Below are 13,179 nucleotides of genomic sequence, written 5' to 3' on the forward strand. Positions count from 1 at the left end.
TTTAGACAAACTATTTGTTGACAGTGTCTTCAGATCTATTGATCACCAGCTAAAGCTCTACCTTTTGGGCACCCCTGCTATATAACATCAGTCTTTACACTGACTACACAGATTACAAGTTTGGATCTGATACCAATGTTGGGAGCTATCCAACGAACCAACCAGCACATGGGCTGACTCCTCAGTTATTATTTGATCACACCATTCATATGGGCACATATGCTCATGCAGCCAATGGCCACACCAAGTAGATGTAAACAGAACCAGGAGGGAGTTTACAGCTTCCTAAAGTGGTCACACAGTGCCGATTCGCTTGTTTGTTGATTTTCAGACACAGGCTGGACAGGTCCATCCATGGGCCCCACAAACGGGCCAAAAAGCTCAGTGTGGAGGGCCAGTCAGCAGCTTTTATTCAGCCTGTGTATGGGCACTTTTAAACAGTAGACAACCTGAATGGAACCAGAATATCATAAAATGGAGGCCTCCCGCTCTATTAGTTTCTTGGTTACTGGAGTCAGTGACCAACAACCAGACTGAATTTTCAGTTGCAGGGTGGAAAGAGACAGAATAAGAAAGCAAATACAGGAATGGGACCTTTTATCGAAAATGCTTTGGACCTAGGCTCTTTCCATGAATTGTATCTCAATACCTTAAGTCTACTTAAAAAAAATCATTAAAGGGCAACTAAAGTCTAAAATAGAATAATGTTAGAAATGCTGTATTATGTATACTAAATATAAACATGAACTTACTGCACCAGCAGCCTAATAAGACAAATGATTTATGCTTTCAAAGTTGGTGCAGGGGGCTGTCATCTTGTAACTTTGTTAGACATTTCTGCAATATCAAGACTCGCACATGCTCAGTGTGGTATGGGCTTCAGTTGGGAGGTTAAGCTTAGGGATCGTCATAAATTATCAAAACAGCACAAGTCAAATAATATCTGCCATAGAAGCCAATACAGCAAGACTGATTAATAATCATAATATAGAGACTGCACTGCGTCTCTGGATACAAATCTCTACAGGGAATCCAACAATGCTGCTCGAGTTCTGGGAAGTAAGGTGGGGGGGCTCCCCCTGCCATTTGAAAGTATGATCGTTTACCTGCACAGCAGTTGGGGACCATCTGACAATTCCTATCCACAGCAGTAAAAGAAGGGGGAATTGCACTGCATACAGTCAGGTTTATGATAAAAACTGTAGACATCTTTTAATTAAAGTATATTGGAGATAGATTTCTTTTTCATTAAAGAAAGTAAAAATGGGATTTTATATTTTTGCCTTTACATGCCCTTTAAAGGAGAACTAAACCCCCCTAGTAACAAATAGCCCCCCTTAACTACCTTCCATCACGACCTCACCTCTCCCTCCCTGTTTATTAGATAGAAAAGAGCCCCTGAAAAAAACAGAACCTAAAATGCAGAGCAGCGGAGTTCCCTGGTGCCATCTTCTACCTGTTCCCATTGTTTTGGGTCTCTCTGCCGACAATAAGCCTGCGGGAGCATACACAGTTGGGCCTAGTCAGGAATTGGCTTCAGCTGCACAAACTCCCACAGGTTTCATGTTGGCAAGAGAATGTGAATGGGCAGAAGATGACCCAGGGGAACTCCTCTGAGCTGCTCTGCATTTTTAGGCTCAGATTTTTTTTTTCAGGGGCACCTTTCTGTCTAATAAACAAACAGTGTGGGGAGGGAGAGTTGAGGGAGTGATGGAAGGTAGTCAAGGGGGGCTATTGTTAATGGGGAGAGTTTACCTGTCTTTTAAATATGAATTAAACCAAACAGGATTGTTTTCCCTCCAATAAGAATTATACTGTATATTAGTTTGGATCAAGTACAAGGTACTATCTTCAAATTACAGGGAAAAAAGGAAATCATTTTAAAAGTCTGAATTTTTACTATGCCAAAAAACTGGTAGTAATGAAACGGATGGGTAACGGTTACTCAATGGGTCAATTTAATTATCAAAGCCCTCCACCCTATCAAACTCATCTACTTGGCCTGAGGATGCAGAGAAAAATATGAATATGGAGCCATGTCAGTCTGATAGAGCTCCCTGTTCCTTGATATTAACACTCAATGGTTAGACTGACCCTACATTTGTATAGGACAATATGCGATATATTAACATAGGACAATAAGTGCGATATTGTATAAATGTACGTGTAAGATTGTTCTGCTGTGCAATGCTCTGGCGGTTAATTTCCTCTCCCTGCGTTGGACTTGGAAAGTTGCTTAGAATAGGTCCTGCTATAACAAAGCATATGCTTCTTAAAAGATGAGCTTCCCCTTTAAACCCCTTTTTTTCGGTTTTGGGAACTGACTGACTTGCTAATTTATTTTTCAATAATTTTGCATCTTCTCATAGAAAAATGTTAAGGGACTTACATTATCTTTATTCCACATCTTGATGATCCTGGAGTCGGCCGATATTACGAGATCTAAAGCGCTGTGAAACTGTATGGATTTGATTGGCAGCCCATACTGGTGGTCTTTAACAATTACAGGACGATTAGAGCGGAGGTCATACAAAAGAACCTTAAGGGTGGAGAGAAAAAAAAATCTTGTCAGCAATGCAAGACTAAAATGTGCCTACCACTGATATATATTTATATATATGAAGAATGACTCAGCCAAGGCAAACAATATGGCAGCTATCAGATATTTGAACAAGATTTAAATTATTTCACAACCACATAATTCCCATTCCCTGAGTCATGGTTGCTCTCAGGATGAGGAATTGTGTATGTCTGTTTCACAACCGAATGAGCTTGTGTTACAAAAGGGTATGAAGATAAATGGCAGAAGAATGCACATTATTTCTAATCAAACAGTACCACATGACTATTGCAAAATAACCCCAAAATACTGGAAATGTCATTTGATGACTGCAATCCTGCAATTACCTGTCCAGTAGAGGTGCCCACCGCCATGTGTAGAGGTCCATTAAACTTCAATGCAGAAACTGATGGCAATCCTTCTACCCTGAAAGGGAATCAATGTATTTATAGTCTACACATCAGAGTTCAGGCCTTCTGCACATTGGCATATTCACCGCCAGTGTTCTTTAACCAGCACAGATGAAATATTTTATTAAAGTAAATGACAGATTGCAAAGCCATATTTGCTGCTCCTGCAGCAGCTAAAAAATGCCAGCAGAGAATTTGCCCGGTATGCTATGGGCCTTTTTTTGTCATTATTATAGACAATACAGTCAGAAGGGAGCCGGGAGGCAGTTAGGGGAGATTAGTCGCCCCGAAGAAGAGGCAATTTGTTGCCGGGTGACTAATCTTCCCAAATCTGAGCATGTGCTCTGACCATTAAAGGCTGGTTTCCGGATTGTGACCTTTAGTATCCAGTAGACATACTTACTCCATGTCTGCCGTCACACTACTAAGAGCACAGTCCAGCAACCCGACTCGACTTCTTGTCCTGGGGTCCCAGCATTCCACTCTGCCCTACAAAGGATTTCATTACAGCAGAGGTTACAGTATGTGGAAATAAGGGAAAACATGCAGCACTTACAATAGGTTTCAGACATGAGTAGCAAAGGCAACCTTTAGTACCCGAGCTGTTAAAGATCTACAACTTCCAGTGCCCCCTACTGAGACAGAATCTACAATAGCTGTGGGACTAGTTTTGTGCATCCCTAGATCATAGTACTGGGCTATTCCTATACAGATATCAGAAGACTATGTTTTATGCACTGAGTTATCTAATGCACTAAGGCAGGTTAGTTAAAAACTAGAACAGAAAGTTACCTCGGTGGTGCCTGCGGCAAACAAATGGTGAGTAGGATTGATGTCACAAACGTTAATCTGACTGGAAAAAGAATAGCAAAAAAATATTAAACCTGCCTTTCATTAAAAACCAAAAAAAACAAAAAACAATAATACACATTTCCTTAATAACAAAACATTGTAGGAAGAGAGGAAAAGCGAGTAAAATATACAGAACTCGCCAGTGAAAGATGCATATGAATGTAATACGCAGGTTATACGGTTTTGTAACATTGTGACACCCCCTAGTGGCAAAGGAAGATGCCAAATATCAGTTCACTTACGAGGCTTCTGTCTGAAGAGAGTTCAGGTATCGCCCTTGCTCCAGATTTAATCGATACACCTCAGAACTGCAAGACAAACAACAAAAGATAGACAGAATTTTTTAAAGGGGGTGTTCGTGTTTTGGGGTCAATGACCCCCATTTAAAAACTGGAAAGAGTCTGAAGAAAAAGGCAATTAACTAAAAAAACGTTACTTATCAAAATCCAAATATTTAAACAAAAAAAGTAAGGCCAAAGATTGGAGCTAATTTATTATTAAAAAAGCACCATTTAATTGGATTGGGGACAAACCTGAATTGTATGATTTTTTCAGAGATTTTTCCCCGAATCGCTCGATTTTTTTTCCTAAAAAGCCTGAATTTTTCAGATTTTTGCTCGAAAAGTCCAAAATAGTCTGATTTTTGGGTTGATTGCAGTGCAGACCACAGAAACTTCCAAATAGGATAGGGATCTCTCCTATTGACTTATATGCAACCTCGGCAAATCTAAGATGGTGGATTTCGGCTTCAGACTTTTTGCAGCTTCAGACTCTAATTTCCCCCCACTAAAAAATCAAATCTTATAGTAAAAAAACTTATAAATAACAACCTTAGAGTCAGCCATTTTATAACAAACTATAAGTTAACTTAAAGGTCAACCACCCCCTTTAATGCTTTAGCAGTACGGAGTTTCTACTGGCGATGGATTTATTTCCATTGCACCATGGGGAGAAATCATGTGTTATTGGTGAGTACACTGCATCCCACTCTGTCAATACTGTATCCCACATCTCAGACAATAGTCAGTCGTTGGGATGTGTAACCTTCATCCTCTCTTTCCATACTTCTCTGTGCAACTCCAGGTTGCTAAATAATCAAGTGAAAACTAATTCTGCAGCAGTCTGGGACATGCTTAAAATGTCTTTAATGTCATAAACAGGTTCCCCGTGGGTGTGAACTTTTATGAAACCATCTCATGAATAAAATATGTAACAAGAACTGACTCTGATTCTGTTTCTCCAATTAGTATTTAATATCCATGCTGAACTTAACAGGATTTCATGCAAGTCAGTGGGAGGGTTTTTTGGGCACTTTAGTGCTGCATTTTTGGCTAATTAAGAACCCATTGCACAAAGCGCCCAATATCCCCTTGTGTGCCGCTGCCCTAAGGTGAGATTTAACAGAGCCCAACACCTAATTACAGTGTAACAATGGTTTTACATTTATTTGCAGTATGGTATGGGACCCGTTATCATGAATGCTTGGGACCTGGGGGTTTCCGGATAATGGATCGTTCTGTAATTTGGATCTTCATACCTTAAGTCTACTAGAAAATCATGTATTAAAAGGGTGGTTTACCTTTAAGTAAACTTTTATGATATAGAATGTCCAATTCTAAGCAACTTTTCAATTAGTCTTCATTATTTTATTTTTTTATATTTTCTAAATGATTTGCCTTCTTCTTCTGACTCTTTCCAGCTTTCAAATGGGGAGTCACTGACACATCTAAAATAAATTCTCTGTAAGGCTACAAATGTATTGTTACTGCTGCTACTGCCGCTTTTTATTACTCATTTTGCTATTTGGACCCTCCCCTAATTAGATTCCAGTCTCTATTTCAAATCAGTGCACAGTTGCTAGTTATTTGGACCCTAGCAACCAGATTGCTGAAACTGCAAACTGGAGAGCTCCTAAATAAAAAACTGATTAACTCGAAAACCACAAATAATATAATGAAAAATGAAAACCAACTGCAAATTGTCTCATAATCATATTAAAAGTTAACAACCCCTTTAAATAAACCCAATAGGCTTGCAATAAAGTTTGATTATACAGTATATTAGTTTGGGTCAAATACAAGGTACTGTTTTATTATTACAGAGAAACAAGGAATCGTTTTAAAAAAAAAATTGAATTATTTGATTAAAACGGAGTCTATGGGAGATGGCCTATGCGTAATTTAGAGCTTTCTGGATAACAGATCTAGGGTTGCCACCTGGCCGGTATTTTACCAGCCTGGATGGTAAAAACTAAGGTTAATAGTAGGGAAAAAAAGATAAATATACAGGAAGGCCGGTATTTTTTTCCAGAAAAGGTGGCAACCCTAAACAGATCCCATAACTGTACTTCACATTGTTGGTATTGTGCCTGAATGGATACTACATCAGTGTTCTTATAAGATAATGAGCACCCTGACAAAAAAAGAAAGACATCAATAAGAGGGTTTGAACAAAAAAATGTTCTTGTGGTTCCTCTCCAATCCTTTCTATAATCCAGAACTGCCCTTCAGTAGGGGCTTCTGACCTATTCACTGGCAGATCATGGTCCAGTTTCCCTTCCATCTGCTTCCACCAAAACATATCACTATAGTACAAGACACAGACGCTCTAATCTCACAGCATACGTATACAGCTGATATCTTCCGAGTACATAAATACTAATTCGGAAGCCAAGTGTTTGTCCAGGGGAGTAACTACAGAGAAAGCAGACCCTGCGGATGCAGGAGGGCCCAGGAGGTATAGGGGCCCCATGAGGCCTATAATTAATATTATTTCAATAAATATTGGTAAACAAGTCAATCTCTAGAAATTTTGGGGGCCTGAAAAATAATTTGCTGTGAGGCCCTGCAATATCTAGTTACACCACTGTGCTTACCTCTCAGCATCCCCCTCCATTACAATATAATAAGAAATTCCGAGTGACAACTCCAGCATGGAAAAGCCTAGAGCAGTGATCGCCAACCAGTAGCTCGTGAGTAACATGTTACTCTCCAACCCCTTGGATGTTGCTCCCAGTGGCCTCAAAGCAGGGGCTTATTTTTGAATTCCAGGCTTGGAGGCAAGTTTTGGTTGTATAAAAACCAGGTGTACTGCCAAACAGAGTCTCAATGTAGGTTGACAATTCACATAGCGGCTAAAAATGGCACAGCCCTTATTTGGCAGCCAAGAACATTTTTCATGCTAGTGTTGCTCCTCAACTCATTTTACGTCTGAATGTTGCTCACGGGTTCAAAAGGTTGGGGATCCCTGGCCTAGAGACTTCATTTTCTTGTTCAGAAGGTCTAATGCGTTTTGGAATACATCCCTTAGTTACAGGCTGTATGGCAAGTTATGATTAAAAGTGTATAGACACAAATGTGTTAGGTCTCCTGACAAATAACCTACTGCTTTTATAGTGCAAATAAAGTTTGCTGTCTTTTCCATGCTGGAGTTGCTGCTCAGAATTACTTATAGAATAAGTAAACCTTTAAAATAAGTGAATGTAATTTTGACGAGTGCGCTATTATAAGCACTTTTGCAAACTTACGTTACATTTTTAAGATTCTTTTTAAAAGAAATACGTACTGTTAAAGGGAAATTCAACACCAAAAAATATACATTTTTTGCCTAATAAAAAAAAAGCAACTTTCTTCATCGTTCATTACAATTTTTCTATGGTGTTTAAGTTATATGTATTGCTATTGAAAGCAGTGTCTGTCCCTTTCTATTCTCTGTCCTGTTTGTTCAGACTGTCGATACAATGTAAGACAAGGCAGCTGATTAACACACCTGTCTTTGCTGGGGGACTTTTACAACATTGTTTAAAAAGTAACAACCAGAAGTTAAGCAAATGCTGCTTTCAATAGTAATTGTTTTCCAAATAGCTGAAAATGTTTAATAAATGGATATTGGAAAGTTGTTTAGAATAAGGTTTACTTTTACTCTGCACATTTTAATTTTGGGGTTAACTTGTAGTTTAATCTGAATGAATTTTGTTACAACAGTGCCACTTGCTGGTCAGTTTCCAAACATGAACCAGTTGAGGAAATTGTCAGGAGAAAGAGAAGGGTCTTGGTCTGGTTTTCTTCTGTTTCGGAATGACATGAGAAAAGTTATTTGAGGTTTCTAATGTTTTTCCTAACTAGAGGAACATCAGACCAGCCTCTTTATTTCTTCTGACAACTTCCTCCACTAGATCATGGTTGAAAGCCGACAAGCAGGTGACGTGGTTGTAACAAAATTCACTCATATTTACAGTACAATTTTCTAGAGATGCACCGAATCCAGGATTTGGTTCGGGATCGGCCTTTTTCAGCAGGATTCAGATTCGGCCCAATCGTTCTGCTTGAACGAACCGAATACTAATTTGCATATGCAAATTGGGGGCAGGGAGGAAGATCGTGTGACTTTTTGTCACAAAACAAGGAAGTAAAAAATGTTTTCCCCCTTCCCACCCCTTATTTGTATATGCAAATATACATATGCAAATTCGGATTCAGTTCGGTATTCGGCCGAATATTTTGCAAAGGATTCGGCCAAATCCAAAATAGTGGATTCGGTGCATCCTTACCATTTTCCATTTCCTTATTTAAGGTTTTACTTATGCTTTATACATATATAATACACAAAAGCCATGAATATCCTGTAAATTATATCCTTATAAACGGTGAGTTCTGATGTCATCAGTTATAAACGGTGAGTTCTGATGTCATATCTGTCACATGACTCACCGAAACTTGTGTATTATAATAAATAAAGTACCCCCAGTTGTAAAATATGAGGATATTAGAAGTTACCTCGGAGTTTCCTGACCTGTATAAAAACACTCGGCCTTGTGTTTTTATATGGTCATGAAACTCCTCGGTAACTTATAATATCCTTATATTTTACAAAAGGGGGTACTTTATTCACTATATTATACACAATTACAGGTTATGGGATCTGTCCCTGGGCTTTTCCAGATAAACGATCTTTCCATAGTTCGGATCTTCATACCTTAAGTCTACTAGAAAATCATGTAGATATTAAATGAACTCAATAAGCAGGGTTTGCTTCCAATAAGGATTAATTATATCTTAGCTGGGCTCAAGTACAAGCTGCTGTTTTATTATTACAGAGAAAAAGGAAATCATTTTTAAAACTTTGAATTATTTGGATAAAATAGAGTCTATGGGAGATGGTCATTCCATAATTCAGAGCTTTCTGGATAATGGGTTTCCGGATAATGGATCCCATTCCTGTATACCCGACCTCTGATATTACACTCCTATAGTGTCTGCATTAATGGAATACTCCCAGTTCCCTTTCAAGACATTCTTTAAAGCCATTACTGATCTCCCCTGCAGATATTTGCTACAAGGAAACGAATACATCGACCTTTGAGGTAACAGTGCCCACCTATTAGAACATTAGGCCACATTTACCTTGCGCCTACAAAATACAGGTCACAGGAGGGATAGTGGTAGGCGAAATCTCTGCCAAACTTTGGAATCCTCAGTCGGTAGTAACGGCCATGCTGAGAATGGAGCTCTACATATCGGTCACTCTGAAGAAAGACAATCTGGAGAGGAGAAAGAAAGCAAGTTAGGCCTGTAACATTGGCCTATTCTTTTTATGTCTGTAACAGAGAAAATGGATTAGCTTTTAATTATCTGACCAGCTAATATTACAACATTCTCTAGCTATGGGGCTTTCCGCCCTGTTTAACATAATGAACTATTTACCATGAGACTAGATAATGTCAGAGGGCAGTAGTATTGCCTTACTTTTCCTCTGCTTCAGAAATGCAGTGTTGTGTATGTGGCATTGCTAAGAATCAAAGAAACACTAGCTTCCTCCGTGTGCCGCCATGTTGGTCAAGTCTGACTTCATGTCACCTGATCTAATGAATCAGTCAGTTACCACCCAAGGCACAGGTAGCACAAGGAAACAGACTTTAACATCTACTTTAAAACCAGAGATAAAAAAACTATTTTTTGTTTTAGAATAAGCAAAATTCAGAAGCAAAACTCTGGCATTCACCAACAGGGACGGGTGCTCTTGGACATACCTTTGAATAGTCTTCTGACAAGATGTCAAACTTAATCACTGGAAAATAAGAGTTAAAGCATTAGAATTAAATATACAGGGTACGGAATCTATACTATTTGAACATACAATGCCATAGTATTATGCATGTACTTGGGCACCTTGGACTTAAAGGAGAACTAAAGAAGTAGCTAGAAATATTGTACATTATGATTTGGGATTCTGTACCAGGCCAAGGCAACCACAGCCCTTTAGCAGTAAAGATCTGTGTCTCCAAAGATGCCCCAGTAGCTCCCCATCTTCTTTTCTGCTGATTCACTGCACATGCTCTGTGCTGCTGTCACTTACTGAGCTTAGGGACCCACTCACAATATACAGTACACATAGAATAGAAATGTCACAATATAAGGCTGATTAGAAATTAATACAGATAATTACTACATGGCAGCACAGAAACCAGTGTAATTAACACCAGAATTTAATAATCAGCCCTGTAGCATCAACTTATATTACAGGCCAATCTCATTTTCTGCTGGATAATTTTCGACGACCCCTTATCTTAGCTTATCTTGCTGCTCAGAGCATGCGAGTGTCGCAGACACTTTCCAAGATGGTGACGCCCTGTGACAAGTTTGAGGTCCTGGATCATTGCTGCTATTGACAAGCTGAAACTTTAGGCTGGTGCAATAAGATTAGTATTTATAATATGGCTTTTTTAGCCATATACATTTTTAGGGTTTAGTTCTCCTTTAATCAGCTGATTCTGCTTAAAGGGGTTGTTCCCCTTCCAAACACTTTTTTCAATTCAGTTGTTTAAAGATTGTTCCCCAGAAATAAAGACTTTTTTCAATTACTTTAAATTATTTATTTTTTACTGTTTTTTCAAAATCTAAGTTTAAAGTTGAATGTTCGTGTCTCTGGTGTTTGAGTCTGGCAGCTCAGTAATTCAGGTGCAGACTCTGAACTGTTACAATTTTACAGCATTTAGTTGATACATTTCTCAGCAGCATCTCTGGAGCATTAGCAACTATTGTATCAATTTTGACAGCCGCTTGTAATGAAACTCAGGGATTCTGCTCAGCAGGGACAAAGATAAGACATGTATCAATGTATCCATTTAGAACAGTTTACAGGGTCGGCGACCCCCCAGCCCAGAGCTGCTTCAGAAGGCGAAAAATTACACTTTACACTTCAATATCAGAAAAACGGTCAAACATATAGAATACAAAAGTCATTGGAAAAAGTCATTATTACTGGTGATCTATCTGAAAACAACTAGATGTTTGAAGGTGAACAACTCCTTTAAAAGCAGCGTAAGAATACTGAAATATATATTCTCCCGGTCATCCCGTTTGCCAATAAGTGGACATAGAACCCTTCTGCATTACTTGACATACTCTATAACTAACAACATGGGCATCAAAGTACTGATACTGTTATTACATTCCAGTGAAACTGAAACAGAATATATTGCTTTTCTAACCTTCAGAATCCAAACATCTCTCAAATTTTAAAGACAGCTGGTACGTGTCGTAGCAGCGGATTCGAGGCTTGTACGTTCCTGGAAAACGATTGAGACAAAAATAAAAAAATAATATATATTAAAACCTTTGAAGACAACATTCTACTCTGCATACATAAAACATTGGTGCTATTCCAATAGAGCACTACCATTGTGTATCATGGCTTTAGGTCTGCTCTGCAAAATGTAGCACCACTTTGGTTCTTTCGAGCACATGCAGGGGTGAAACAATAGGTGGATAACACCCTGTGACTGATGGAGGGCCCAAGGGTAGTGAAGGCCTATAAGAAATTAAACATATTTGCAATATAGATCACCCTCCTAGGGCTAGGAGGCCCCTAAAAAGATTTGCTGTGGCCCCGAGTAACTTCTAGATACTCCAATCACATCTACTCCTCTGCAGTCTGAAATAATACTTGTAAAGCACCATTCTACAATGTAAATTCTAATAATGCTGCGGGTTTGTAGAGAAGTGTGCCATCCTGTATTGTTAAAGAACAAGTTAAGGCAAATTAACTTGAAGGTGCAAATGTGTTAGTCCTTAAGCAGTAAAAATGCCACAGTAAAAATAATGATTCCAGCAGCACTCCGATCAGTCGTTCAAACTTTTATTCGTGCCACTGGTATAGCCCGAAACATTGCCTTGCTAGTCGCACAAATAAAAGTTTGAACCACTGATCGGAGTGAAATTAACCTGTGCATAGAGGAACAAAACTTGCACCTAACGCTTCAATCAGTGTATCAGTGTAAGTGTGGCACTTTTTTTGACTTTTTGTACAAAGATGCCCCAGTAGCTCCCCATCTTCTTTTCTGCTGATTCACTGTGCATGTTCTGTGCTGCTGTCACTTACCAAGCTTAGGGACTGACTTTTGATTATATTTTGTAACCTGTAACTAGGGATGCACCGAATCCAGGATTCGGTTTGGGATTCGGCCAGGGTTCGGCCTTTTTCAGCATGATTCTGCCGAATCCTTATGCCCAGCCGAACCGAACGCTAATTTGCATATGCAAATTAGGGACGGGAAGGGAAATCGTGTGACTTTTTGTAACAAAACAAGGAAATAAACAAATGTTTTCCCCTTCCCATCCCTAATTTGCATATGCAAATTAGGATTTGGATTCGGGTTGGTATTCGGCCGAATCTTTCGCAAAGGATTCGGCCGAATCCAAAATAGTGGATTCAGTCCATCCCTACCTGTAACATTTCCTTGAATTCTCCAAGAACTCTAGCCTAGCCTTGTTATTTAAGATAATCAGTTTTCTGCTAGGATACTATTCTCCTCTATTCCCAAACAGGACAATAAGTATAACAGAACTGGAAGAGTGAAGCTGGTTTCATACTGAGGCGCATTTCCCATTGTGCTCATGTGTCATGTCCCCATCCGGTTATAAAATTGTAACACAAGAAAAAACAGTAGGAGTTTTCACCCCCATAATAATGATCTGTAAGAGGCTGAATGCATGAACCAGGTTTCCTATAGAAGCACATTTCACAAAAATATGAGTTCTCAAAACCTACAGTCCCCTGCTTTAAAATGTAGTCAGGTTTTGCCCAAAACAGAGTAAAACAGGTTTTTCAGCCTGGCAAGTTAATAAGTTGAATGTACAAACTCGGACCTATATAGAGGAGAATTCACACGTCCCTTCATACAACACATAAACTGCAATTTGACCCAGTAAAACAGACCCTAACAAATCTGAGTAACCATTTCTTAGGGCTTTGTTCTATACTGCAGTGTTTCCCAGTGTATCCTATTGACACTTGTTCAACTCTGTACCCTGCAACAATACTAGGAAGCTGTGCTAAAATGTAGCAGGTAAAATTGAT

General features: G+C 39.0%; 1 protein-coding gene across 1 annotated transcript in view; it reads right to left on the minus strand.

The window, feature by feature from the left end:
- The window catches only part of nol10.L (nucleolar protein 10 L homeolog), a 58,529-nt gene that overhangs the window by 40,417 nt on the left and 4,933 nt on the right, over positions 1-13,179 (minus strand). The window contains 8 exon segments of the mRNA NM_001089268.1: positions 2,390-2,539; positions 2,908-2,986; positions 3,374-3,459; positions 3,763-3,823; positions 4,065-4,130; positions 9,225-9,361; positions 9,851-9,888; positions 11,312-11,389. Coding sequence (NP_001082737.1) covers positions 2,390-2,539; positions 2,908-2,986; positions 3,374-3,459; positions 3,763-3,823; positions 4,065-4,130; positions 9,225-9,361; positions 9,851-9,888; positions 11,312-11,389 — 695 coding nt within the window.

The sequence above is a fragment of the Xenopus laevis genome, chromosome 5L (genome assembly GCF_017654675.1).
Source record: "Xenopus laevis strain J_2021 chromosome 5L, Xenopus_laevis_v10.1, whole genome shotgun sequence".
NCBI classification, from domain to species: Eukaryota; Metazoa; Chordata; class Amphibia; order Anura; family Pipidae; genus Xenopus; species Xenopus laevis.